General features: G+C 42.7%; 1 protein-coding gene across 3 annotated transcripts; it reads left to right on the top strand.

The window, feature by feature from the left end:
• PRC1 (protein regulator of cytokinesis 1) lies at positions 1–26,874 on the top strand. 3 transcript variants are annotated; one of them, XM_075858128.1, is made up of 14 exons: positions 1–204; positions 10,921–11,053; positions 12,077–12,199; positions 13,189–13,422; positions 13,527–13,697; positions 13,798–13,947; positions 14,256–14,403; positions 14,519–14,655; positions 16,419–16,514; positions 16,701–16,847; positions 17,017–17,127; positions 19,560–19,667; positions 20,802–20,987; positions 22,124–22,790. In XM_075858128.1, the coding sequence occupies exons 1-14, from the start codon at positions 194–196 to the stop codon at positions 22,331–22,333; spliced, it is 1,965 nt and encodes a 654-aa protein (XP_075714243.1). In that variant the 5' UTR covers positions 1–193; the 3' UTR covers positions 22,334–22,790. The 3 variants fall into 3 exon arrangements, with proteins under 3 accessions (XP_075714243.1, XP_075714245.1, XP_075714244.1); XM_075858130.1 differs by lacking the exon at positions 22,124–22,790 and adding an exon at positions 24,802–26,874 and having other exon boundaries at positions 7–204; positions 20,802–20,910; XM_075858129.1 differs by lacking the exon at positions 22,124–22,790 and adding an exon at positions 24,802–26,874 and having other exon boundaries at positions 7–204.
• The last annotated feature ends 371 nt before the right edge of the window (positions 26,875–27,245 follow it).

Here is a 27,245-nt window from a genome sequence, read left to right as displayed (position 1 = left end):
GCTTTGTAGCTGTCATTCCAGCCGTCGTCCTGGGAACGTGTGACGTCATCTTAACCTACCAATCGTAAGGCAGAGCGATGTGTTCTCGGGGCAAATTTGAAAAGTAAGTGCGTATGAGGAGAAGAAACGGTTGTGGCACAGCGGCTGAGCGCCTCATATTCACCGCAGTACAGGGAGCGGAGCGGCCGCCGCCATGAGGAGAAGGTGAGCGATAATTACATCGTTAGCGCTCGCCTGTGACTCGTTGTGTGCTTGCTGGGCAGCCGTCATATGTCCGTAGAAGCTCAGCGCCGAGTGGGCATAGCCAGTCACATTGAATAATGACGCTGCATGAGAAGGGTTATAATATCGTGTACTCGGAGAATATAATGATTAGTTAGGACATGGACTGTATGAATTACATCGCATGTAGCTGAGAAGACTGTGCTGCATGAAGGTGCCGGGGGGCTAATGTGCCGTCTGCTGTCAAGGTGTGACACTAACATGCATGGGTATGAAGATGAGGTGCTGAGTCTTCTGGGTAAACCCCACATTGTATATTATCTGATGCAAGTTGTGTAGAACTACATGTCTCAGCCTGGGCTGCCAGCCCCCTGGTGTATGTGGTTGGCATTACGCCACTCCCCGAAACCCCTCACTGAGTATCTGCTGAGCATAAAGCGGTGATTGTTGTAATGCAGGGTCGCTGGATGTGTATTCTGTGTAAATGATGTAGTGCCAGGTTTCCATAGACCGCCTGCTCGCCGTGTCCTGTGTATATTGTTACGAGGCCATGCAATGATTCTTCATCGAATTTTAAAAAATTCCTCTGCACCGAAGTCAGGGAATCAAAACTCTTTGGGACAAAATAAAGAAATCGTTCTGGTGATTCCTATATCATGATTTCTTTTGGGTACAGTAACATATGGGTTGTCACCCAGCTTTTCCTGAGTCCTGAATAGTAACCAGGAGAAACGTGTCTGATCATCACGGTGGGAGCTGTAACTGCAGCTTGTCACCTGGCTTTTCCTGAGTCCTGAATAGTAACCAGGAGAAACCTGTCTGATCATCACTGTGGGAGCTGTAACTGCAGCTTGTCACCCGGCTTTTCCTGAGTCCTGAATAGTAACCAGGAGAAACGTGTCTGATCATCACTGTGGGAGCTGTAACTGCAGCTTGTCATCCGGCTTTTCCTGAGTCCTGAATAGTAACCAGGAGAAACCTGTCTGATCATCACTGTGGGAGCTGTAACTGCAGCTTGTCACCCGGCTTTTCCTGAGTCCTGAATAGCAACCAGGAGAAACGTGTCTGATCATCACTGTGGGAGCTGTAACTGCAGCTTGTCACCCGGCTTTTCCTGAGTCCTGAATAGTAACCAGGAGAAACCAGTCTGATCATCACTGTCGGAGCTGTAACTGCAGCTTGTCATCCGGCTTTTCCTGAGTCCTGAATAGTAACCAGGAGAAACCTGTCTGATCATCACTGTGGGAGCTGTAACTGCAGCTTGTCACCCGGCTTTTCCTGAGTCCTGAATAGTAACCAGGAGAAACCTGTCTGATCATCACTGTGGGAGCTGTAACTGCAGCTTGTCACCCGGCTTTTCCTGAGTCCTGAATAGTAACCAGGAGAAACGTGTCTGATCATCACTGTGGGAGCTGTAACTGCAGCTTGTCACCCAGCTTTTCCTGAGTACTGAATAGTAACCAGGAGAAACGTGTCTGATCATCACTGTGGGAGCTGTAACTGCAGCTTGTCACCCGGCTTTGATCTGGTCTGTTATCTGGGGAGTGGCTGTAGAGGGCATGCTTTTCATCTGGTGACCGCTATAAGTGAGCACTGGAATGCGGTGTCCTAGGTAAATATTAACAGGCTGCGCTTTGCAGCTATGAGGCCTCGGTATTTGTTCCCGTATGTTGCTAATGTTTAACGTTAATTATTTTATGCGCCCGCATGAGTACAAGTGACTGGGGCTCTGCTATAGTTACCTGGTGGCCTAGAGTGACAGTACTTGGTTAGCGGTCATGGTTCCTCGCAGTCGGCCCAGCACGATCAAGGAGTTCTTTATATCTAAGTGATGTACCATCGCTTATTATAGAGAGAAAAAAAACGCTCGTCATTCCCCACCCCATGACTATACTGGATTTGTGCCCATCAAAGCTTTTTTTCATGGAGATACAAATTTTAACTTTTGTGCTTTTTTGCAACTTTTCTATAGCCAAGAACTAATGGAGCGAGTAATAAATTCCCCTCCTCAGCGTTTTGACAGTTCGGGTATGTGCACACGGAGTGTTTTCATGTGTATTTCGGGGTGTTTATGCCTCGAAAATCGCCTGAAAAAACAAAAGCAGAACACCTACAAACATCTGGCCATTGATTACAATGGGAAATACGGCGCTCTGTTCAGACGGGGCATTTTTTTACGGCTCGTTTTCCAAAAATGGCACGTAAAAAGACGCCTGAAAAAAAAGTACATGTCCCTTCTTGGGACGTTTTTGGAGCTGTTTTTCATTCTCTAGAAAAACAGCTCCAATAATGGAGTGCCTTAAAAACGTCTCAAAATGAGGAGCTGTTTTCCCTTGATAACAGCTCCGTATTTTCAGATGTTCTTGATTTTGTGTTTGCACATATCCTTTGGGTATGTTCACACACTAAGCAAAAACCGGCAGTAAAATACGGAGCTGTTATCAAGGGAAAACCGCCTCTGATTTTCAGCCGTTTAAGCATCAAGCGGTTTTTGCAGCCATTTTTGGAGCTGTTTTTTTTTTTATTGACCCAATGAAAAACTGCATTTGGTGCAGCTAATCTGTTGGCTGGAACGTTGAGGTTGCAGATGGAGTAAGCGGTCATGAAGGGGAGGATTAGTGAATGGGGGGAAAAGCAGAAACTTGGTGGGAAAACCCCTTCACTTTTTGGCCAATAAAAAAATCCTATTTTACCATTCTTCCCATATATTTTCTGAAAGTAGACCCGTTACACATTGTAAAAATGGCACTCATCACTTTACACTCCTAGGCGCCTTCATGCAACTTTGCATCAAGTTGTAAGGTTGTGTAAAAAAAAATCTAGAAATTCCTCTCATCCCTATGTCTTTTTATATAATCGCCAGAACTATATAAACCAAAGTATACCAAATGCTGCTAAACATCCGAGTCCACAAATGAAATGATCTGATTAGGTAGAGGGGGTGACATCAACCCCCTTTTTACCAATGAGAGGATAACACGAGGAAAAATTCCTGTATGAGTTGCAGAAATGTCTGAAAATTGGTTCATAAATGTGAATGGGCTTGTTTCTGCGTGGATTTCTACAATCCTCATTCAGATGAGCTGGACAGCGGCAGAACTTGATACAACGCCTCTGCAAACTGGTGTCGGCCTGTGCGGAGATGGCTGGCGAGGAGGCAATGCAAAGCAGTCATCCACTTTTTTTCCTCCAGAATATATCCTTACTGAATACTTTACCTGACCCTAAACCGCGCTTCATTGAGGTTCCCTGGAATTACTAGAAAGTAATGGGCCAGAAGGGTCTATGCACCAATGCCACAAGATTTTGCAGGTAACCGGCCGTTTTACCCACAACACGGCACGGCTACGAGCGGTTTTACAACTACACTGAACAGCTTGTCTGTGCAGTTTTTGGCCACGTCAATACTTCCCCATGGGGCTTTACCCTTATAGTTGAGGTGAATCTACTAAAGTACCTTGAGAAGGGAGGTAGGGATTGTTTGCATACATCTGGTGGTGTGCCATTTTTACAATGTGTAACGGGTTTAATTTCATAAAATATGTGGGTATAATGGTAATTTTTATTTTTATAACTAGTCTGTGGTGCTACAGACTAATGTTACCAAAAATAGTGCCTTTATGTTCTCAAAGAGGTAGAAGAACCGCAGCGCACACGTTATCCGGGTAAAAGAGGTGTCTTTATTTCACCAAAATAGCGACGTTTCGACCCCAACCAGGGTCTTTCTCACTTGTGTGCTGCGGTTCTTCTACCTCTTTTTGCCGGTTTTGGAGTTGTCCGGCTGCAGCTTGACACTGCCTGCACCGATTCAAAAACTTCCTTCCTGTTTAGACGCCCCTGTGAACGCTCTCTGGGACTGTGATGTGCTGCTGATCTCTTTTCTTTGGATACCTTAAGTGACCTCAAATGCCTTAGGCCTCATGCACACATCCGCCACCATTTTCACGTCCGTTTAAAACAGATCCGTGTGTCCGTTGTGACATCCGTGTGGTTTCCGTTGTCACTCCGCGTCCGTTCCATTTTAAACGGATGCTGTTTTTCCATTTGTCTTCCGTTTTAAACGGTCTGTTTAACATCCATCTTGTGTGTTGAATGCAGGGAACTTTGGCATGCCCTGTCGTTGCTTAGCAACGGATCCGTGAAAAACAGACGGCACACGAATGCCGTCCCGTTTTTAGACGGATCCATAGACTTCAATGGGCCTCACGGTCACTGAACGGCAGACAAAAGTAGTACATGCACTACTTTTGACGGAACCGACGAACGGAACCGTCAAAACAACTGAAGTGTGCATGGCCCTATAGAAATGAATGGGTCAGGGTGCGATCAGTTAAAAATACAGATAGCGCCCTGAAGAAAATAACTGAAGTGGGCATGAGGCCTTGGGGTCTATGCACCATGGCATTGCTATGATTATGGTGGCACACAGAGCATCGTTCTCTTTGGCAGCCCCATAGAAATGAATGTAGTGGTGGTCGTGCGTGCGCACTACTGCCCCATTCCTGTGGATAGGTGATAAATCTTCATTATGATTAAAGCCCTCTAATATCACCACAGCGCTACTGTGGGTAAATTGAGCATTAAAGGGGTAATGCGATATTTAGATATTCATAGGTTATCCGCAGGATATGCCATAAACGTTTGATAGATGCAGGACCCGCACCTATTTTCCGAGCAGAGGTCCTTTATCTCGCCTGGTGAGGTCGCTGCTGGCAGTGCACAGGACGATAGGAATTCGAGAAACAGTGGAGCTCCCACAGAAATAAATTGGCGTTACGGAAACAGCTTTCGAGAGTTAGGTGCGGAGCCCCAGAGGTGCGATCCGCATAGATCAGACCTTTACAGCATATCCTGTGTTTATGGAATAAATGTCTATGTTGGGAATACCCCTTTTAATGGGAACCTCTCACCTCTGTTATGCTGCCCACATTGAGGGCGGTATAATATAGTGACAGACATTTAGCGGTCTGTCACTTATGTGCTAATGTGAACCCCATGGTGTTCTAACTAGTTCAGTAAAACATCGGGGACCGAGTGATGCACCCCTATTATGGCAATGCTAAACTGTCCATACACTAGAATTGATCCTGCCCCTGGCAGACTTTGCGTTCACCTGTTATTGAAAGGGGAGCAGCAGTGTAAATGTTCCTCTTCCCCATATCGCCGCTGCAGGAACAACAGGGCGTTATCATTACCTATAGAAATCCGTGGGTGTATGTTGCGTTTAATAAATGCTGGTCCTCCAGGGCCAATAGCCATGCTACATGAACTTGTCATCTTTAGCTATAGGGGGTTATTGATTTGAGGAGTGCCCTCTACCTGCTCAATCCCGTGTATTAGGGCATAGGAGAAAGCGTTGTACACAGCGGGCAACACCTTTCAGTGTTATTACAAATTAGAATAGTTGAATATTCTGCACAGAATAATTTCCAAAGGTGGCCAAACACCTTCAAGATGGCAACTATTCCTCCCGACCCCTGCCGAACTGAGCGTGCTTGAATTGTCAAGGAAAGGGTAATAACCCGCTGCCAGACTTTTGTGGCGGAGCTCATTTGCCTTAAAGAGGCTCTGTCACCAGATTTTGCAGCCCCTATCTGCTATTGCAGGAGATAGGCGCTGCAATGTAGATTACAGTAACGTTTTTATTTTTAAAAAACGAGCATTTTTGGCCAAGTTATGACCATTTTCGTATTTATGCAAATGAGGCTTGCAAAAGTCCAAGTGGGTGTGTTTAAAAGTAAAAGTACAACTGGGCGTGTATTAGGTGCGTACATCGGGGCGTGTTTACTACTTTTAGTAGCTGGGCGTTCTGATGAGAAGTATCATCCACTTCTCTTCAGAACACCCAGCTTCTGGCAGTGCAGACACACAGTGTGTTCTCGAGAGCTCACGCTGTGACGTCACTCACAGGTCCTGCCCCAGGTCCTGCATCGTGTCGGCCACATCGGCACCAGAGGCTACAGTTGATTCTGCAGCAGCATCAGCGTTTGCAGGTAAGTAGCTACATCGACTTACCTGCTAACGCCGATGCTGCTGCAGAATCAACTGTAGCCTCTGGTGCCGATGTGGCCGACACGATGCAGGACCTGTGAGTGACGTCACAGCGTGATCTGCCAGAAGCTGGGCGTTCTGAAGAGAAGTGGATGATACTTCTCGTCAGAAAGCCCAGCTAGTAAAAGTAGTAAACACGCCCCGATGTACGCACATAATACACGCCCAGTTGTACTTTTGCTTTTCAACACGCCCAGTTGGACTTTTGCAAGCCTCATTTGCATAAATCCGAAAATGGTCATAACTTGGCCAAAAATGCTCGTTTTTAAAAAATAAAAACGTTACTGTAATCTACATTGCAGCGCCGATCTGCTGCAATAGCAGATAGGGGTTGCAAAATCTGGTGACAGAGCCTCTTTAAGAAGAAATGTCAGCCGTATATCGAATACATGAAATCGTTGGATTCAGACGACATCAGTCTAATGGTTATGGCCACCTTTTAGTTTGGTCAGCAGAAGTGCGCTCATGAAGGTCCTTTTACACCGACCAATTTTGGCCATAACGAACGCCAATCAACGAGACAGCTCAGCGGTCAGTTGTTCCTTTCACAAGGAGCTATGATGGGCTACTCCGATCGCTCTACCCCATACATTGCTATCGTGTCGGCAGCACATCTTCCGGTTTACACAGGGAGACATGCTGCCGACAACGATAATATTTTAGGCTGCGTAAACAATGCAATCACCCGATGAACGAGCTCTTACTAGTTCATCGACTGATCGGTGCCCCGTTTACATAGGACAATGATCGGGAGCGAGCTTTCATATGAATGCTCATTTGCCCGATCATTGGCCCATGTGAAAGGGCCCTAAGGAACACTGACCAAATACTATGAAAAGACCCATCGTCAGAAAACCCCTTTAACATTTCCCATGTCTGGTGTAGTTCACCTGTATATGTTTAAGGCTGGGTTCACACGACCTATTTTCAGGCGTAAACTAGGCGTATTATGCCTCGTTTTACGCCTGAAAATAGGGCTACAATATGTCGGCAAACATCTGCCCATTCATTTGAATGTGTTTGCCGACTTACTGTGCAGACGACCTGTCATTTACGCGTCGTCGTTTGACAGCTGTCAAACGACGCGTAAAAATACAGCCTCGTCAAAAGAAGTGCAGGACACTTATATACATTATGTGCAGGACACTTATATACATTATATGCAGGGCACTTCTTTCAGACGTAATTTGAGCCGTTCATTGAACTCAATGAAGAGCAGCTCAAAATTTACGGCTGTCAGAGAAGCCTCGCAAAATGCGAGGAGGAGCATTTACGTCTGAAACCAGGCAGCTGTTTTCTCCTGAAAACAGTCTGTCTTTTCAGACGTAAAAGCCTCTCACCGTGTGCACATACCCATAACCTTAGGTTTGGTTGGTTGGTTTATGTTTGGACTGAATATAAACCCTCTCCAGACAGTGAGTTCTGAGTGATCTCATCTTGTTAGTGCGAGCAGTCTGAGGGTGGGGCAGCAGACGCTTAATATATCTCCATGTAGCCGTTGCATTCCTGTTTCATGCCGTCATATACAGCGGAGAACAGGAATTTTGTATAATGTGCAAATTGTTTTACAGATTCTTATGCTGTCAAAATAAGTCTTTTGGGTTTAGAGGGGACCAATGGTTAAATGTAAGTTTAACCGGTTCAGATCTGATGTATTTTTGGTATTTGTGACTGGACATCGTTTATATTGCAATATAAAAAAATAATCTTACGTGCAGCAGTAGAACGAAATATTTTTCAGCCCATTAACTATTAAAATGAGTTGCTGCAAGTGATTAAAGGGGTTGTCCGCTATCAGCAAATGTTGTTTTTTTGTATAATTTAAGTTATACAATTTTCCGATCTACTATCTGTATTAATTCCTTAAGTTTTCAAAATCTCTGCTTGCTGTTATTCAGTTAGAACATTCATTGTTTACTTCCAGTGGATGAAATTCTGTCCATGGTCATGTGATTGACATCCAGGTGCTAAGATCTTTAGAAGACACAGCTCTGATACATACTGTTACTGTAACGAGCCGCGCACCTGTGTGTCCATCACATGGCCGTGGACAGTTTTATCCACTGGAAGTAAACGATGAATGTTCTTACTGAATAACAACAAGCAGAGATTTTGAAAAGCGCGTGGAATTAATATAGAAGTTTATTAAATTGTATAGCTTTTAATGATACAAAAATAACAATTTGCTGAAACCAGACAATCATTTTTAAAGGGGTTATCCAGGAATTTAAACGAGGGCAACGACCCCTTCAAACAGCTGATTGGTGGGGTGCCGAGAGTTCATCCCCCACAATCTAATACTGCTGACCATCAATATGAAAATCCTGGATAACCCCTTGAAGTCATCCTTGGCTAATAATACTTCTCAAAAGTGCAAGGAGGAGTTTTTTTGCTTTGCTGAAAATATTTAGTGCGACCTCTGCTTGGAACGTATTTAGTTCTCCGTATTATCAGTAATTAACCCCATCTTCTGGGGCTTTATATGAGTTTGTCCGCTCGTAACGGGATTGCTGCGTATTTTACGTTTGGAATTGCTATCTGAAAATACGCCGCGGAATACAGTAGCAGCAAAGTGGGTGATATTTAACAAACCTCATCCACACGCTGTAAAAAATTTACGAGCAGAAATTGACCTGCGGTGCGTATTTTTCGTCCCGTAACATGTCAATTCCTGCTGCAGAAAGTAGACTGAATTGCGGCGTTTTTCAGATGAGATGTCACCATCTTCCATCATTGAAAAAAATTCTGCTAAATCCGCACCATTTTCTGCAGGAAAAACGTCAGGAAGCATTTTTCCCACAGCGGAATGTCTGCAGCAATTCCGTTCCGTGTGGAGAAGCCCTAATACATTTATAACCAGCAGATACGTAAACAACGCAGCATATGCAACTCCAAATGCAGCAGGACTGATGTAAGCACATTGTCAACTAGATACATTAAGGCTGAGTTCACACAGGGCAGATACGCTGCATGCTTTTACGGAGCGTATCTGCCCTGTGTGCCGCAGGGAATTCCGGGCAAAAAACCCCACCGAACTATGGTGCAGTTTTTCAACCAGAATGTCTGCTGCGGAAAATTGCCGCATTTAGCAGGCTGGCCTCCTGGGATGGAGTTTCATCCCCGGAGACCGTTGCAGCAGCAGTCACATGGGATGAAACGTCATCCTGGGAGGCCAACCTGGAGGAAGAAACACAGACTTGTGTGTAAGTCTAAGATTTTTTTTTTCTTCTGAGATGCATTTTTTGCAACTTTTTTTGTTGCGGGTTTTACCTCCCCATTGAATTCAATAGGGAAAATCCGCAACAAATAAGCAGCGTTTACCAAATACAATTGGCATGCTGCGGAATAAAATTCCGCAATACATGTCAATTTCTGAGCTTTTTTCCGCTCAGTATTTACGCAACGTGTGGAGGAGATTTGTTCTATCTTGTCTACTTTGCTGCTACTGTAGTATTCTGCGGATTTTCCGCAACTAATTCTGTTGCCGAAGTTTCACAGTATTTACGCGTTATGTGAACTGACCCTAAGGCCGGATTCACACGAGCGTGTGCGTTTTGCGCGCACAAAACATACTGAACAGCTCCGTGTGTGTTCATATGGTGCACGGCTGCGTGATTTTCGCGCAGCCGCCATCATTATGACATTCTGTTTGGATGTTTGTAAACATAAAAGTACGTGGTGCTTTTCGTGAGTTTTACGCAGCGGACACGCTGCGTGAAACTCAGACAGTCTGCACGGCCCCATAGACTAACATAGGTCCGTGCGAGGCGCGTGTAAATCACGTCGTTGCACGGACGTATATCACTTGGGCATGCCCTATTTTCAGCCATTCTCCCGGCCGTCCGGCTCCTGTAGAAGCCTATGGGGCTTGGTAATACACGGCCGTCACTCTAATGTGTTCCGAGTGACGGCCGTGTCTTCCGTCGCTCGCGCTCTCCTCACAGTGCGAAGTGCATGTGAGGAGGAGGAGGGTATTTTCTTGCTCCCTGTAGGCCGAAGCTGTGGCCGCGGATTCTGCTTCAGGAGAATTCCCTGACTTCACTGTCCATATATGGACAGTGAAGTCAGGGACTACTCTTGGAATGGTTGCGCTATGTACAGAAAGGTAGGGGGGTGGTGCCATCTATGGGGGGGGCTGTGTGGCACTACTTAGGGGGGGGGGCTGTGTGGCACTACCTAGGGGGGGGGGCTGTGGCACTACCTAGGGGGGGGGGCTGTGGCACTACCTAGGGGGGGGGGCTGTCTGGCACTACCTAGGGGGGGGGCTGTGTGGCACTACCCAGAGGGGGCTGTGTGGCACTACCTAGAGGGGGCTGTGTGGCATTACCTAGAGGGGGGCAGCGCTTTAGAGCTCAACATAGTGAGATGTCCGACATCGAAATCCGATAAGTCCTGTTGCCCGTGAATAAAACTGCATTCTCTTGGTAATAGATTCCCTTTAACCTTCTGTGTAGTTGGCCAGCAGTGCTTTTCTGTGTGTCCTTTGGCAAGTGGGAATGTCCATCCTTCTGAAAGCTTCGCAGTAAGACGTCATGGGCCACATGCAATCTCTGCCGTAAACTGAGATATAATGAATGTGTATTTTTAAGTAGGAATATGGTACCGATCACCAAATTGAATCACATTGGTCTCACGTGTTTGTTTTAGCGACGCAATAGCTGCAGAGTCTGTAGCGTGCTTAAATTCTGCATTGGCTCGTCTTCGAGATATCTGGGAAGAAATTGGAATACCAGAAGACCAGAGATTGCAAAGGACAGATGCAGTCAAAAGACATGTAAATGTAAGTACATTGTTTGCTTTATTAAAGAAATAAAATACAAAATACTCGCATTAAAAAATATTTTGTATCTGCTTAATAAGCTTTAAAGCGGTTTTCTAAAAACTGTAAAAATGTGTGCTGTTTTGTCCTATTATGCGCATTGTTTCTGGGGGAGAATATCTCTAGTACAGTGACATGCGAGGCTTACACCCGTGACTCCGTGCTCTGCTGTGTGTGTGAGCCCTGGATCAAAACTTCATTTGATCACCAGAATTTGGTGATTTATGGTTTTATAACCTTGAGCTATTGCCATTTTATTATTCCATTGTGGTGCGCCAATTCTGCAAAAGTGACAACAGTAAGTGATGCCATATTGGTTGTCCCTTTTAAGTTTGGCTTTTCAGAAACTGGTGACTGACTTATTTTTGGGCACGGTCAATCAGTAACAACTTTACTATCCGTTTCTGAGAAACCACTTGGGTTTTAAAAAAAACACTTAGAATGCTATAAAATAGGAATACACACCTTACCAATGCCTGCTGGTCCTGTTATGGCGCTTTCCAGGACCCCCGCCAGTCTCTTTTCTTCTCCAGCAATGATGTCAGCACGGATGTGTGACTGCAGCAGCCAATCGGTGGTCGCAATGGTGACCCATCACAACTCACAGAAAACCAGTGATTAACTGCACCGGTCACATGTCCGTGACGACACGTCCTTTCTGGAACAGGAAGAACAGACTGGCAGGGCACCGGTGAATGAACGGAAGCGGCGGGGCATTGGCAAGGTGAATATTTATTTTATTGTTTTCTAGTGTGTTTTTTTTTTTTTTTAATTATTTGGTGACTGGACAACCCCTTTTATGTAAGACAAACTTTAGCTACTGCTCTAACTTCTGATTCACTAATATATAGTTTTTACATTTTACGCATAAATTATTTTTAATTGTCATCACTGAAATTTAAGGAGGTTGTAATTTCTAAGATTATGTGATAGTTTAACAGTATTTTTAAGGTATTTACAGTCCATATTACTTCCATGTAACAGGTTCTTTTGACACGAATGATTGAAGAAGAAGAACAATTGAAAGATCGTCTTCTGAAGAGCATTGATGTCTGCCGCCAAGAACTGAATACTCTTTGTGAGGAGCTGCATCTTCCACCATTTGAAGTGAGTATAATAATCTGTGAGGGGAAATGATGTTTCCTAAAATAACTAAGCTTTTCATCATGCACTGAGAACTTTTTTTTTTTTCTTATGAGAACTGAATTCCAGAAGATTTCTGTTATTTGACTACTTCTTTTTCCAGCTTTGAACTGGAATTAGGAGGTTGTTGTCAACAATCCACCCAGTAAAATAGTGGCTACGTGCCACGTGTCTGTCTAATCGTCATTCTCCTCTGTACTTGCTGAGTCTTCCTTCTCTGAGCTTGAGATAACTTTCTGAACGATTCTCATTGATCTTAACATAACCATAAACAAACCTGTCTGGTGGACCAAATGATCATTTTCTTTCTAGCCAGGATAGCCAAACAATAAGGTTGGACAAGACTGAAATTGCGGACAAATATCAGTTCTGAGTGGCCAAATTTACTGAGCTGCTAAAATAACGTCATTCCTAGGAGTAAAAATGGAGGTTTCATTTTAAAACCACAGTGTTTTAGTGCAGCAGCCTGAGGGTCATCATTTTAACTCTTAGGCTGGGTTCACACAACCTATTTTCAGGCGTAAACGAGGCGTATTATGCCTCGATTTACGCCTGAAAATATGGCTCCAATACGTCGGCAAACATCTGCCCATTCATTTGAATGGGTTTGCCGACGTACTGTGCCGACGACCTGTCATTTACGCGTCGTCGTTTGACAGCTGTCAAACGACGACGCGTAAAATGACTGCCTCGTCAAAGAAGTGCAGGACACTTCTTTGGACGTTTTTGGAGCCGTTTTCTCATAGACTCCAATGAAAACCGCTCCAAAAACGGACGTAAAAAAACACTGCGAAAAACGCGAGTTGCTCAAAAAACTTCTGAAAATCAGGGGCTGTTTTCCCTTGAAAACAGCTCCGTATTTTCAGACATAATTGCAGTTATCGTGTGCACATACCCTAATTCCTGAAAAGGATTGTGATTTGGTGTTAAGAGGTTGGCTTTCTGTTTTTCAGGAAGATGAGGATAGCACTACCTTGCAGGTGGAGAAGGACTTGCGTACACGAGTAGAAGTCATGTTTAAACAGAAGAAAGAGAGAATGCAGGAGCTGAAACTGTTGAAACAGCGGGATCAAGACCTGTGTGACATCCTGTGCACGGCTCCTTACTACGCTGACGGCCACCGTGTTCCAAGTGTGGATGAGCTCGATCAATTTAGGAGGCATTTAGCGGAGCTTTCTGCAGAAAAGGTTCATTCAGATACGTTCTACGTCTATAAAATAATGGCCATGACTTGTTCTAGACTGTTGTGTTCTTATACAGTTGTTGTTGTTTTAACTCCCTGACACCATAGGATCTTCGTGAAGCCGAATTTGTGAAAACCAAGAAAAAAATAATTCTTTGTTTGGAAGAACTGGACCGCTTGCCTGACACAAGTTTCGAGAGGGAAGTGGTGTGTGAAGAAGAGGAGGCTTTCTGTCTATCAAAAGAAAATCTCGCAGCTTTACATCATCTTCTTTTTCAGGTCAGAACCTATTCCATTTTGTTTTTTTTATCTCCATCTCTTCCAGTGAGTTTTTATGGCAGTGGTGTCAGTGTCATAGTAACAATGTGTTTTTTTGCAGTTAGAAGAACAGATCCGACAAAATAAGTCATTATGTAAAGAACTGCGGGCCAAAATTATTGAACTATGTGATAGACTTCAGGTACCTCTAGAGGAGAGGGAGGCTTTTGCAGTTCATATGGCCGGATCAAAAGGAAAAACCATAAAAGCGGTAAGAATTGTTTATTTCCTAAAAATGTGATTTGTATGCATACTGTTAATAGTCCCTATATCTTAGTTGTACCTTAGTTGTATCTTAGTTGTATCTTAGTTCTATTGGTGCTATATGCCTTATACTTTTCCTTGCCCGCACACCTTTTGGGGACACACCACACCACTTTACTAACCAGTATCACCTCTGGTATGGAAGGTTCTCATATACACAATAAGTCCAAAATCTAAGGAACCGCAAAAAAAGTAAAACATGTGGTAGCTGTATACTAAGGTTTCCGTTCTGTAATCTGCTCGTATGTTTTCCAGTTACAAGATGAAGTGGATCGTCTCCAGGAGCTGAAGCTGCAGAATATTAGAAATGTTATTGAAGTGATTAGAACGGAGCTGTCCTCCTACTGGGATAAGTGTTTTTATAGCAATGAGCAGAGGCAAGCCTTTGCTCCATTTTATGACGGTGAGATTTTCTACATTATTTTCTTGGCTAGATAGTAAATAATATTTTGTACACAGTTTTTGGGAAATTCTTGTTGCTAGCAGAATGTCATTGGAGGCTAATTGTCTCTTCTTAGAGGACTACTGCGAAGACCTTTTAAGCCTTCATGATGCTGAAATTGACCGCATCAAGCGATATTATGAGGTGCACAAAGGGATGTTTGAAGGTGTCCAGAAATGGGAAGAAAATTGGCGTCTTTTTCTAGAGTTTGATGTAAGTAAATAGTATTTGTGAGGTGTGACGTATAACTTGTCTTGGATTGCAATGCTATGATGTTTGTTTAAAATGTGCCAACAGGTTTCATATTGGATTCATAAAGCTATTGCTGGATAGAGGTCCTCAAATTATTTTATTACCAACTCTTTAAACTAATATTTAAGCGTTCAAAGCAAATCGACATTGTGTTGAAGGCCTTGTATACAAAGGGCACGTTTGATGCAAAATTTCCATGTATTTTTTTTTTTAAGTCAAAACTAGGAACGGAACCTAAACAAAAAAAATATATTTAAAAAAGGCCTTAGAGGGGGAAAAAAACACTTTCTTAGTTAGCCTGTAATAACATTTAAGATAGCTTATTAATGTAGTTGTATTTTAATTTTTGCCCTGAAACTGCAAATGAAACGCTAGTCATGTGTTTCTGGAACCCCTGTAGCTTTTACCTACGTGACTTCTTGCCACCTCTTCTTGCAGTTTGTGTCCGCGCGTGATCGAAAGGGGCTGGCACTTTTTAAGTCCTGACTCTCTCCTTTTCACAAAGCCGTACAGAGGGCGGCGATTGGTCTGCCGAGAGGGCAGTAAAGCGTGACAGGACTTTTAGTAAAGCTGCACCAGTTTAGGACTAATTCCCTCCCGCACACCGGAAGTGTGGGAGCGTTTCGGCCGTGATATCGGGGGTAGGTGACAGACACAAAAAGATACTTTTTTTTTAGATTGTCATCTATTGGCATTAGTTAAGCATTTTGTATGGGGGGGGGGGGGGGTTTGTATTTTTGGAGGCCGTTGGACAACCCCTTTAAGGTGTCTCCTCTCTTAAATCAAAATCTGGTTTTGGCTTAAAAAAAAAAAAAAAAAATGTGACCGCGATCTAATAGTGTGAGTACACCGCGCTTGCACTTCTTAAAGGGTTTTTTTTTCCCGTCGCATACTTTTATATCATACGTCTATTCGGTGGAGGTCTAACGCCTGGGATTTCCGCTGATCTTGAGAATGTAGCTGTCCGGACACCGTTTCTTAGGGAAAAGTGGCAGCATATAAGCAGTCGCTTTTACAATACAAGTCGAATAAGCACTCCATTGACAGCCACTTTCCAGTCGGATCCCTATCGATCAGACTAAAGGCATATCGAAGTCTACAGTGGTAAAACCTCTTTAATAGAAGCTCTGTTTAAAATAACGCTCATGAAAGCTGTGGGAAAGAGAGGGTGCGGAGGGTGAGCAATTCTGAGGGTCTGCGCAGGTGACTTTCATGACAAAATATACTTTCATTGATTTCTACATAAGGAACTCCTGTCCTTTTGAAACGTGTTCACATACAGAAGTAGCAGGACTGATGGCACAGGTTTCTTTCCCTTGCATCCCTTTAGCTGCTCTCTGTGGCTTTATTATATTTTTGTTTTGCAATCCTTTTACGCTGCTCTGCCTTATGTCAAATGCTGGCCCAGCCATATAACCTAATAGTCCACAGATGAGAATTCTGACACTCCATTGATTGCTGTCTGTACTGAAGAATATGATGTGTCTTGAGATGCAAAAGTCTATACATAAATAAGATGTCTGGGATTGTTTATAGTTCTAGACCAGCAATGATTTTTTTTTTTTTTTTTTTTTTTTTTTTTATGCATTACATACTAGGGATGGTGACTTTTTTTTTTTTTTTTTTTTTTTTTTGTATGATCAATTTCTAGCTTAATAGGTTATGTGGGTATAATGCGATTTATATTAATTACCTATCTTTTGGACTATTTACTTTTTTCTTAGAAAAAGACAACGGACCCGAACAGGTTCACAAATCGGGGAGGGAACCTCTTAAAAGAAGAAAAACAAAGGGCAAAATTGCAGAAAATGCTTCCAAAGGTACGTGAAAGTGTTTTAATTGGAGTCTGACTATTTCTAAATAAAGTTACTGCACTTCTAATTTGTCGGCACGTTTGTTTCTAGTTGTGTGCGATGCTCAACCAGGTTATTATAAAAAATGTATAGTATCTTCCAGTGAGTTTACATTGAAGTATGCATGTGTCAATTATTTATGTTCCCTTTTAGCTGGAGGAAGAGTTAAGGGTTCAAATTGCAGCGTGGGAAGAGGAACAAGGGCAGGAGTTCTTTATGAACGGGAAGAAATTTATGGCCTATGTAACAGAGCAGTGGAATGCGTTTCATTTAGATAAAGAAAAAGAGAAGCAAGAGAGGGTAAGATCTTACACGAAAACATCATTTTTTTTTTTCTAGCACAACCTTTCTATATGATAACTGTCTGGTATTTTGCGTCTCCTTACGTATAGTTGATTATTCAGCATACTAAATGCCACTATGTACAGACAATATTTGATTTGTTTGGGTTTGTTTAATTTTGATGCAGTTAATGAAGAAGAGTCGCCAGCTAGAGGAAGAAATGTATTATGGAAGTGCACCAAAAACCCCAAATAAGCGAAGAGTTCTTGGGGCTACTACGCCAAGTAAAGTGCGCAAGGTCTGCTCTACACATCTCTATACTTAGTAATTGTGATGCTTAAGTCTGATCTCTTATATTAATGTAAAGTATTAAACTACAGGTTGACATTTAGTTAACCTACATATATATATAGTATATATCACGGAATTGTTCATGCAAGCTGGTTGACTAGAATTGACCTAGTTGTAGTGGGGAAGTGTTTCAATAATAGAGCTTAAATGTGACGGCAAAACCAAATTGTAGCCCTGCAAATTTGTGAGCATAAAATCTGCTGTTTATGGCAGCCTGTAGTCTTCCTGCCATAAAAGAGCCTATGTTGTGATGTGGGGCCCCTGCTCTATTAGAAGGTTTCTTCTGCTCAAAGACAAAACTATTTCTAGAATAGACTTATATTAGGAAATTCCTGCACATATGTAACTCCCAAATATATATTTAGGTTCAGTTAAAGTGTAGCTAAACGTTCGACAAACTTCTGACATGTCATAGTGACATGTCAGAAGTTTATATTGGTGGGGGTCTGAGCACTGAGACCCCCACCAATCGCTAGAACGAAGCGTTCAATAGAAAGTCTATGAGCCCGTACACAGATACATTTATTTCTGGAAAAAGCCGAACAGACACGAAGTAGCTGAGCGCTCACACGAATGCTTCAGCTGCTTCGTTCTAGAGATTGGTGGGGGTCTCAGTGCTTGGACCCCCACCAATACAAACTTCTGACATGTTACTATGACATGTCAGAAGTTTGTCGAACCTTTAGCTACAACGTTTAGTTGTTTTTTTGTTTTTTTCTGTCGCTATTGTTCCTGTAATAACATTGTGCGATACGGAGAAGATATTTGAATAACCATTATCAATGAGGCTATTTTTTTTCTAATTCTATGCACACATCCATTGCATAAATACGGTACACACTTTAAAGGGGTTGTTTTTCTAATTCTGAACATGTCTGCCTTCTTCCAAAAACAGCACCACACCTGTCCACAGGTGGTGTGTGATATTACAGCCTAGCTCCATTCACTGCAATGGATCTGAGCGGCAATACTAGACACAATCCATGGACCGGTGTGGTGCTGTTTATGGTGTACAGGGCAGTCACATTTTTCTAATCCTGTACAAACACTTTAACACCTTTCCAGCTAATAGAACGATAGGTGATACCGTAGCAGCATTCGTGTTGCAAACTGTATGCTCTGCACTGCCTCGGCTTTACCAGTGTGTTCTATTAACCCCTTAATGACCGGGCCTGAAAAGGTCTTAGGCCCCATTCACACGACCGTGTTTGGTCCGTGATATACAGTCCGCACGTCCCGGACCGAACACCATGCAGGGAGAAGGGCTCCTAGAATCATACTTGTCTATGACGCTAGGTGTCACTGTCTCGCTGCGGGACAACTGTCCAGTACTGTAATCCTGTTTTCAGTACTGGACAGTAGTTCCGCGGACATGCAGTGACACCTAGCGTCATAGATACGTGTTCTGCTAGGAGCCCAGCTCCCTGCACTGTGTTCGGTCCAGGACATGCAGACCGTATATCACGGACCGAACACTCGTGTGCATGGGGCCTTAATGACCAGCTACATTTTTCAGTTTTTACCTCTCAGCATTTCAGCAGCCATAACTTTTTTTTATTTTTTCATTGACGTGGCCGTATGAGGCCTTGTTTTATGCGGGAGTAATTGTATTTTTTTTTTTCATAGATAGGAGGTAGAAAAAAAACATATTTTGATTCTTCAGGTTATTGCGGTAGTTTAGATACCTAATATGTGTAGGTTTTTTGTTTTTATTTAGTGTAAGGGCAATAAAATATATATTTTATGCAAAATAATGACCTTTTTTTTTTTTTTTACGTTTATTTTTTTTAATCCCATTAAGGGATCGCTTTATAACTTATTTTTTACTTGTAACGTATTAGCATACTCTTTGTTATTTCATCATACTGTGTCCCTATAGTGTGACCGAACAGCAGGCAAACTGAACAGACAGCCCTGGGATCATTTCTAGGTCCCCAGGGCTGACTGCAGACTGATTTCCCGGTGTTTGATCAGGTCACCGGGTTTCCGATGACTAGATCAAAGAGGGGAGTTCCCTTTGATATTGCGCGCAGTCATGGACCGCTGCAATCAAAGGGTTAAACAGCTGGGGTCCAAATGTTTTCCGACCCCAGCTGTGTTCAGGAGGCTGCTCTAAGCAGGAGCTGTAAGTTACAGCTCCTGATCTTTAGAGACTGAACGCTCACACAAGCGCTCATCAGCCTCATCTACAGCGACGCCAAAAGACATCGCTGTAGACTAAGGACCTGCACCGCCTGCCGTCAAAAGATGGTGGGCGGTCATTAAGGTGTTAAGTAAATTACTTGGCGTTTAATTATACAGTAACCAGTAACTGCTATGCATGTGCATTTTTGTTCCTTCCTATTCCTTCACTAACTTGCCTGCTTTTACACCCCTCAGCTTAATGGCACGTACGTTTCCAGTTCTACCAACAGCACGCTACGTCCCACATTCAGTGGGACAATGTGCCACTCACCTGTATCACGTCCACCCCCTAGTGGTGGCAAGGTCAGTTAATATGGGAATATTTTTAGTATCTAACCATATTCATCATTCGACTTTAGCTGCCTAACTTACAGGTTTTAGTTTCAGTGATCCTTCATCCAGTTGTAAAAAATTACCGGGGTTATCGCCTGCAAATGTTCTAAAGCAAAGTAAGGATCAGTGCTCATCTATTGTTTACCACGGCGATACAGTGCTGACTTCGGCGGTCCTTTGTTTACAAGTGGGTAGCTTTTGCCTACAGCAGTTAGAGGCCTCAGCGGTCACGTACCGTGTTCTTGGCATTATGGCACCCATTGCTGAGTATTCATGCCAGGGATACGGCACGTGACCGCTGAGGCCTCTGTCTGCCGAGGTCACATCCTGACCGCATGTGAAGAAACGCTGGAAGGACTGCCGGAGCGTCAGCGCTGGGGAAGGGAAGAATAGCTGTGCACTTTCTTTTTTTTACTTTTTAGGATATTTGCATCTGTTTCTAAAAAAAAATTATGTTGGATAATCGCTCTTAAAAAGTAAATTTCATTCTAGGAGGATGTTCAGAATAAGCGCTCATGTGTGGTTAGGAGTAATATCCGTATTTATGGCTACAATGTCACCGGTGTGATGTGTTTTTCCTAAGCCCAGCAGTTTATATTTTTGGACCAATCTTTTTAGATCATTTAAGAGTAACAGTGAATGTGATTGCTCAAAACCCACAGTGAACAATTCTAGAATCATTCAGTGACCAGCAAACCCCTTTAGATTGATTTGCCGCTTAGTAGAATTTTCCTTGTACTCTAAAGATAATATAACTCAGACAATGTATTGCGTATTCTCATCTTCACGGTTTTACTTTCTGCATTTTTGAGTTCTCACTGTACGGATTTTTACGTCACGGATTTGCTGCGGATCTTTCTCTTTGTGTTGCGAAGGAGGAACTCCGTGCCACATCCGCAACATAAAAAGGCAAGCTGCGGCTTTGAAGGTCTGCTTCATGTAAATGGAGTTTTGTAAAACCCCATTATCTAACATTGCACTGTAAATTTGCTGTGGATTTTCAATCTGGAGTTTGCACTGAAAATCTGCGACATCCACCATGTCTAAACATAGCCTAGTAGCATTTATTTACAAATTAAGTAAAATATATTTGATTCCTTTAAGACTGGACTGCCTATCCGAACTCCAACCAGACCTTTCAAGACGCCACAAGCAAGGAGACTGGAGAAGAATAAAGAGAACCTGACGCAGTTAAATGGAACCGCCATGAGCGGTGGGTGCCATCTCACAATTCCTGCCCAGCGTAACCTCAGCGTTAACTCAGTTGCCAGCACCTATTCTGAGTTTGCGGTAATTCACCTTTTCTAAGACAAACACAAATAACAGCAGCAGCAGCATCACACAGTCAGGAAGGGGTGGGGGCTTAAAAAGTAGAAGACATTCGCTCCAACACATTATGTAAAGAAGTGCAGTGTTGTCTGTGATTCCCTAGCTGAATTGGCACCGGTCTTGAGCATTTATAATATTCAAGAAGGAAGATGCTATGGTTTTCAAAACGTCTCTCTGATGTCGGCCTTCTAATCTTCAGCAGTCAGAGTATTATTTGAACAGGACCCGGCTGCAGTACAGCTACACGAGTATGGATGGCGCTGCACCTGTGTAAACCATGAAGGGGCCGCAGGAATCCCATCAGCACTGAGGCCCCTTTTTTTGTTATCTGTGGCCCCTTGGGTCAGGGCCCCACCGATCAAACATTAATGGCTTGCCCTAAGGATAGATTATTAATGTTGACGTCCTAGTAGAACACCCTTTAGCTTTAGGGCCTGGAGGTTTATAAGCCTTTAAAAGAAAACCTGTCCATAGGACAGGCTCTTTAATATTTGGGCAAATTCTCTGAAGGTTATTTGGTCAATCTACATAGTTCAGCATTTCAGGGGCGAATGTAATGAGCATTCTCCTGCCTGACACTTTTCTGAAATTTGACTTGGAGCAGTTCTGTTTTGTGCTCTGAATCCCTTTGGCAATCTACATTATTCAGAATATGGTTCATGGAATTCAGTAAGCATCCCTCCAGTGAACAAACATCTGGCGTGGAGATGCTCCTGCGTGCTGGGCAGTACTGTTGCCATGGCGCCTAGTGTTACAGTTGGACCCGGCGACCGTACCGCCCAGCGTGCAGGAGTTTCTCTCCACGCCCGGGAGAGTATAACTGAAACTGAACTGACACTTTTTAAAGTTTTGTTCAATGTAAATGACACAATGTGATATCTGCACCCGAGTTTGGGTACCCCTGAAATCTATCCATTTGGAGATCTGCCTTATAGGGAGTCACAGACCTGCACCTTTTACAGTTCACAACAGATAGAAAAAAATAAATCTCTTTATTTTATTTTCCAAGTTGTTACACAGAAAACACATCTGTAAATTCACAAAAACAATGTTTTGGCTAATCTCTACATGTTTTCACTCGTATTCTGTGTTTATAGAGGGACTCCACACACATTGACTCCACAACTATATACTCCAGGTCTGTATCCACCACATTACACACACCGGGTGCATGCAAATGGGATTTACCTGTTCTTCAAGCTGCTGTTTCACTTAAGGTGCAACTTAACCTCTCTAACACGCTCTGTATATATACCCAGTGGTGGAGGGGTGATGGGTATAGTGCGCTTCTCACATCTCCTTCGTAGGATACTAACCGTGACCTCCATGTTTACCGCCAGGCACTCATCACATAGCCACCCCACCTGTTCTATGAACCTTTTCACTCCAGAACACGTCGTCCTGTTGTGCGCATTATACAATATTAGGGAACATTGATGCAGGCAGAGACCAGGACCTGACTGTGTTGCTGTTTCTTAACATGAGTTTTGTTTGCTGTTCATTTGCTGTATTATTAACATTCTATGTCTATTGATACTATTAACATGACTTACCGTGTTGTGTATTAGGCCCTGTTCACATTTGCGTTCGTTATTCCGTTGTTCTGCTCCACCAGAGGAGCAGAAAAACGAAAGTGCCGGAAGAATAGGTTTTCGTTGAACAAGAGACAACCAGGTCCTGACGGAATCCATTGACTTTAAGGGGTTACATCGGTTTTCCGTCGGGGTGTCTGCGGTTTTACTGGAAACTGCATACTGCGCTATTGTTTCTGGTATTTTTAGCGGAATCTGCGACGAAGGCCCTAACAGTGCCTCCAATGCAGGTGTGAATTAAGCCTTAATGCTGTTCTGTCTTGTCCCTTTTTCTGCATATTTCTTATTGATGTTAATGAGGATAGGCCATCAATTTTATGGGACGGGAAAATCCCTTTAATGCTTCTTTGCTATTAGCAAAACCAGGACAAGGATTCAGCCCCTAAACCCTTCGCTCTTAACCATCTGTCTATAAAACCTGCCTATTTGGTATACAATATTTGACATTTTAGCCGCGTAATATGGCCTATGCGAATATTTGGGTGTACCAATTTTTTTTTACATTTTTTTTTTTTCATTTGAATGCATCACGTAAAGTGGAATTGTCACCTTGAACTCTACTCTGACTTTTTTTAATTTATTTTTTTGTCTTTTGGTGAATGACTTGTCTGCCGGGTGCAGTGTTTTGGAACAAGGATCCATCAGAATGGAATGGCTATTTGTCACAAAGCACCTGGTGGAAGAAGCCTGCTATACCCTCACTTTACGTTATGTAAATGTGTATCCCGTATAAGAGGGCAATAACTGCAGTGTCGCATTGTGGTACTGGTGCCAGTTATATTGACTGTTCGATGCCGACAACCATTGGTTGGTAAAATCTGACTCTGTTGCAAACTTTACACTCTTAGAATTGACATACAACCTATTTCTGTAGAGTTTGACACTATTATTTTGGCCCTTATAGCTCTCCGTACTATTGATCATAGTGATTTAGGCCATATATTGAAATCTATTTTATGCGATAATTTTGGGTGGTGGTTATATGTAAATTTCTTACTGCTAATTTTGTAATTTGAAGGATAAAAAAAGTATTTTGTCAGCTGTTCTCTAGAGCGTGGCAAGATTTTATCTCGCAGAAGCCCTACTGATGGCGTTTTCTTACATGTCCCCTTTAGTTAGATGAGGACTTTTCTAAAGTTTAGCGAGTAATACGTGTGCCCTCTAACACCTTGCTTTACTGTACTGTCTATCACTGTACTATTGCAGCAAATCATCAGCAAATCTCAATTCACATACTGCTGAAAAGTTGTAATGGTCTTATTTCCTGCTTCAGGGAAGGACAGAGTTGGACTTCTCCAAGGGCATTTGGGTGTTTTTTTTTTGTTTTTTTACCCTAAGTGTTAATAAATAGCAAAAAAATAAATAAAAATAGCCCTTGAAGTTGGTCACTCCTGTATTGCACCTTTCAGCAATGTAGGAAATTAATTCCAAATACTACAATTTTAGAACTTGCACATTGAAAGTTGTGGTGTTCCCATACAGAAATGATCTAGCTTACTGTATCTTGCGTTCATACTACCTTGTTGTTTGCATCTTCTACAAGAGGGGAACAATAAAAAAAAAATAGAGCAGACTACAATAGTCCGCCCGTATAAAAAAAGGTTGGAGAAAAAAAAATATATATTTTAGAAGAACTGAAATCTGAGCCATAATAAGGCAATAAGATCCGTTACACAACAGAGCCATCATTACTGTCATGGCACCGGTAAGAACAGAAGACTTGGCGCTAGTGTAAACAGAGCCTAACATCTCCATGTTTAATAATTCTTGTAAGGCTTTGCCAGACCTTTAGGCTCCGTTCACAATAGCACCTGTTAATAATGGAGCCATGACCACTTTGATGGATGCATTTTCAGAGAATCCTAGACCGATCTCATTGACTAATAATACTGCAGTCTGTGCTATTCTTGCCGTCAAAGATATCCGAACCCCAGATAGAAAAAAGCATAACACAAATTTGAACAGAGCCTTAAACATTCAACCCTAATTTCATGAATAATTGTAACTTTTTGCAGTTGCCTCTGCATGCCCCTCCCCCTTTCGTGGTGCTCATTCCCCAATTTCGTAAATATTTGTAACTTTGCAGTTGCCTCTGCGTGCTTTTCCCCCTTTTCTTGGTGCTCATTCTCTTCACTTGGTACCCAGTAGTAATTGTTCATATTTTCTTTTATTTCCTTTTGCAGCGAGAACTTTCAAAAGCTACAAGAGGTAACGCCAACCCTCGAGTTCTGAACTCTACCATAACGAATATGTAATATCCGTCCAGAAGTGGGACTGAAATGGACCTAACGGCAGATGCACGTTTTGCATCGTTGGTCACTGTTCGTGGCCGCAATGAATATATTGTGGGGGTCTCTTTAGATGAAGGGTGCTTTCCCAGGACTTTACTTTGAGGGGGAACCTGCACCAAAATCCATGCTAAATTTTGCACTGTAAATTCATCTCTTCAGCTTGTATTAATAGTTTCTAATCTTTATATTGTTGACAGATGTCCTTACAACTATTAGTTAGAATTGATCTTTTCTGTACTTTGTATGATATAAGAGCGCAATTCTTTGTATTCAGTTGTTCTGGCTTCTGTTGTCATGACAAGGTTTATTATATTTGTGTGTATATATACGGTTCCTAGTATCATGAACACTTTGCACATTTATTGTCTTTTTGAGTGTCACTACAGATATTCCACAAAACTATTTTATTTTCAAATGGTAACTGAGGCGGCTCTTGGAAATTGAGTTTTTAGAGTCTATAACACTACTTCTATGCCCTCTTTTTTCAACTTTTCCGTTTTAATTTCCAACCCTTGACAGAGCAAATGGTAAAGTGACAAACTAATACAAAGCTGACGGAGCAGTGCAGAGAGATGACTGGACCCAATACTTCACACTCGTGTGTAACTATGTACTAGAAAAGCATTGACGAGTTGTTCATTCCTTTTACTTTGTCCCGTTTTGCGAAGAGGAATGCCCTAGTATGGCGGTACAAGCGTAGGCCAGGATCTAAGAGTACGTCAGGTTCCTGCCTAAACACTAATACTCTGATCACTACTGCGTGGCTGTCCCACTTGTTATGCAGATGTATTACTGTGGAACATGTCAATGAGGACACCATAGAGCTGATAGAAAGGCTACTACAAAGAGGCCATTCGTTTTTTAAAGCTATCTTTTTAAATTACCGTTTTTAACTCCTTAACTTCTGCTTTTTATTTCTTAAGACCTCTTCAGGTAGATTTCCTGTTGGACTGATGAATGGTCCACGAGCATGGATATTAACACATGCAACAGCTTATTAAGTGACACTTTTTACATGAAATTCTATTATAAGAACACGCCAAACAAAACGGATACTGTTATGTCTAGTACAGGTGTTGAGGCGGCGGTGCATGACAGGGATTCTCTCTGGTGCTTTTTGAAATCTTATGTCATGCACCGTACTTCAGGCCCTGCACTAGACATAAAATAGTCTTATCAGTTTTGCTGGACTGTTCCCATAATAGTAGCTTCAGACATTTCAGATAATCCAATTGTCGGAATATTCATTTGAGTACACTTATTAAAGGAACATTGCAGGCAGAAGTGAGCCTTCGCTCAGAGTCTGAGGAGGTGACATGACACGTGTCATGCACCGCCACCTCAAGGCTTCCACCAGGCATAAGGCCTCATGCACACGACCGTAAAAACACCTGTTATTATGGGTCGTAATTACGACCCGATATAACGGGCCCATAGACTTCTGTTGGCCACGGGTACCTTCCCGTTTTCTCACGGGAAGGTGCCCGTGCCGTTGAAAAAGATAGAACATGTTCTATTTTTTTTTATTTTACGGGCCGTGCTACTATACTTTCTAATGGGAGCAAAAACATCCGGCCGGCCGTGCCTGCCCATGCTCGTAATTACGAGTCGTAATTACGAGCACGGTCGTGTGCATGGGGCCTTACTCTGTGTATCCGTTTTGCCTGGATGTTACTTTTAAAGCTGTCCTTGCTTTTAATAACCCATATTGTAGAACATTGTAAATTCTATGTGGTCACAGATTGGGCTTTCTGTCCAGGTAGGAAATCTATCCTTGTTAAGTTGGACTTCTCTATAGTAATATTTGGATATGTCATTGAAAAAAGGGTATATCCTTTATGGCTTTAAAGACTTATTCCACGACATTTGAGAAAAAAATATCTTGTGGTAATGTGCCTGATGTATTTGCCTTGGACATTTTGTACAGTTCTTGTATAGTAAATTAAATGTACCTTGTTAAAGCCATTTCTGGTTGGTGTTTGTTATTTAAATTTACTGTCTTCTCTACAATGCACTGCTCTTTTTGCGGTATTTTATGTCTAAGCAGCCAGGGGTTTATATCCTTTAACACCAACGGACATTTTACTTATGCCAATCCTGAAATGCATCTCCTTGGCCAATGATGTTAACGTGTTAAAGAGAACCTTTCACCTGCCCATACATGTGCAGGGCTGCCCAAACCCTGGGGCACTTTACATTTTTTTTTTTCTACCCTCTGTTATTTAGATATCAATGGCGTTATATTTGGCGCCCGATATTTAAATATCCCCCTGAACGGTCAATGGGGCGTGTAATTGGCAAGGGGGCCGTGTAACATCGCTGTGACACTGTCCAAT

The sequence above is a fragment of the Rhinoderma darwinii genome, chromosome 3, assembly GCF_050947455.1.
Source record: "Rhinoderma darwinii isolate aRhiDar2 chromosome 3, aRhiDar2.hap1, whole genome shotgun sequence".
Lineage (NCBI taxonomy): Eukaryota > Metazoa > Chordata > Amphibia > Anura > Rhinodermatidae > Rhinoderma > Rhinoderma darwinii.
This window is presented reverse-complemented; position numbering and strand designations above follow the sequence as displayed.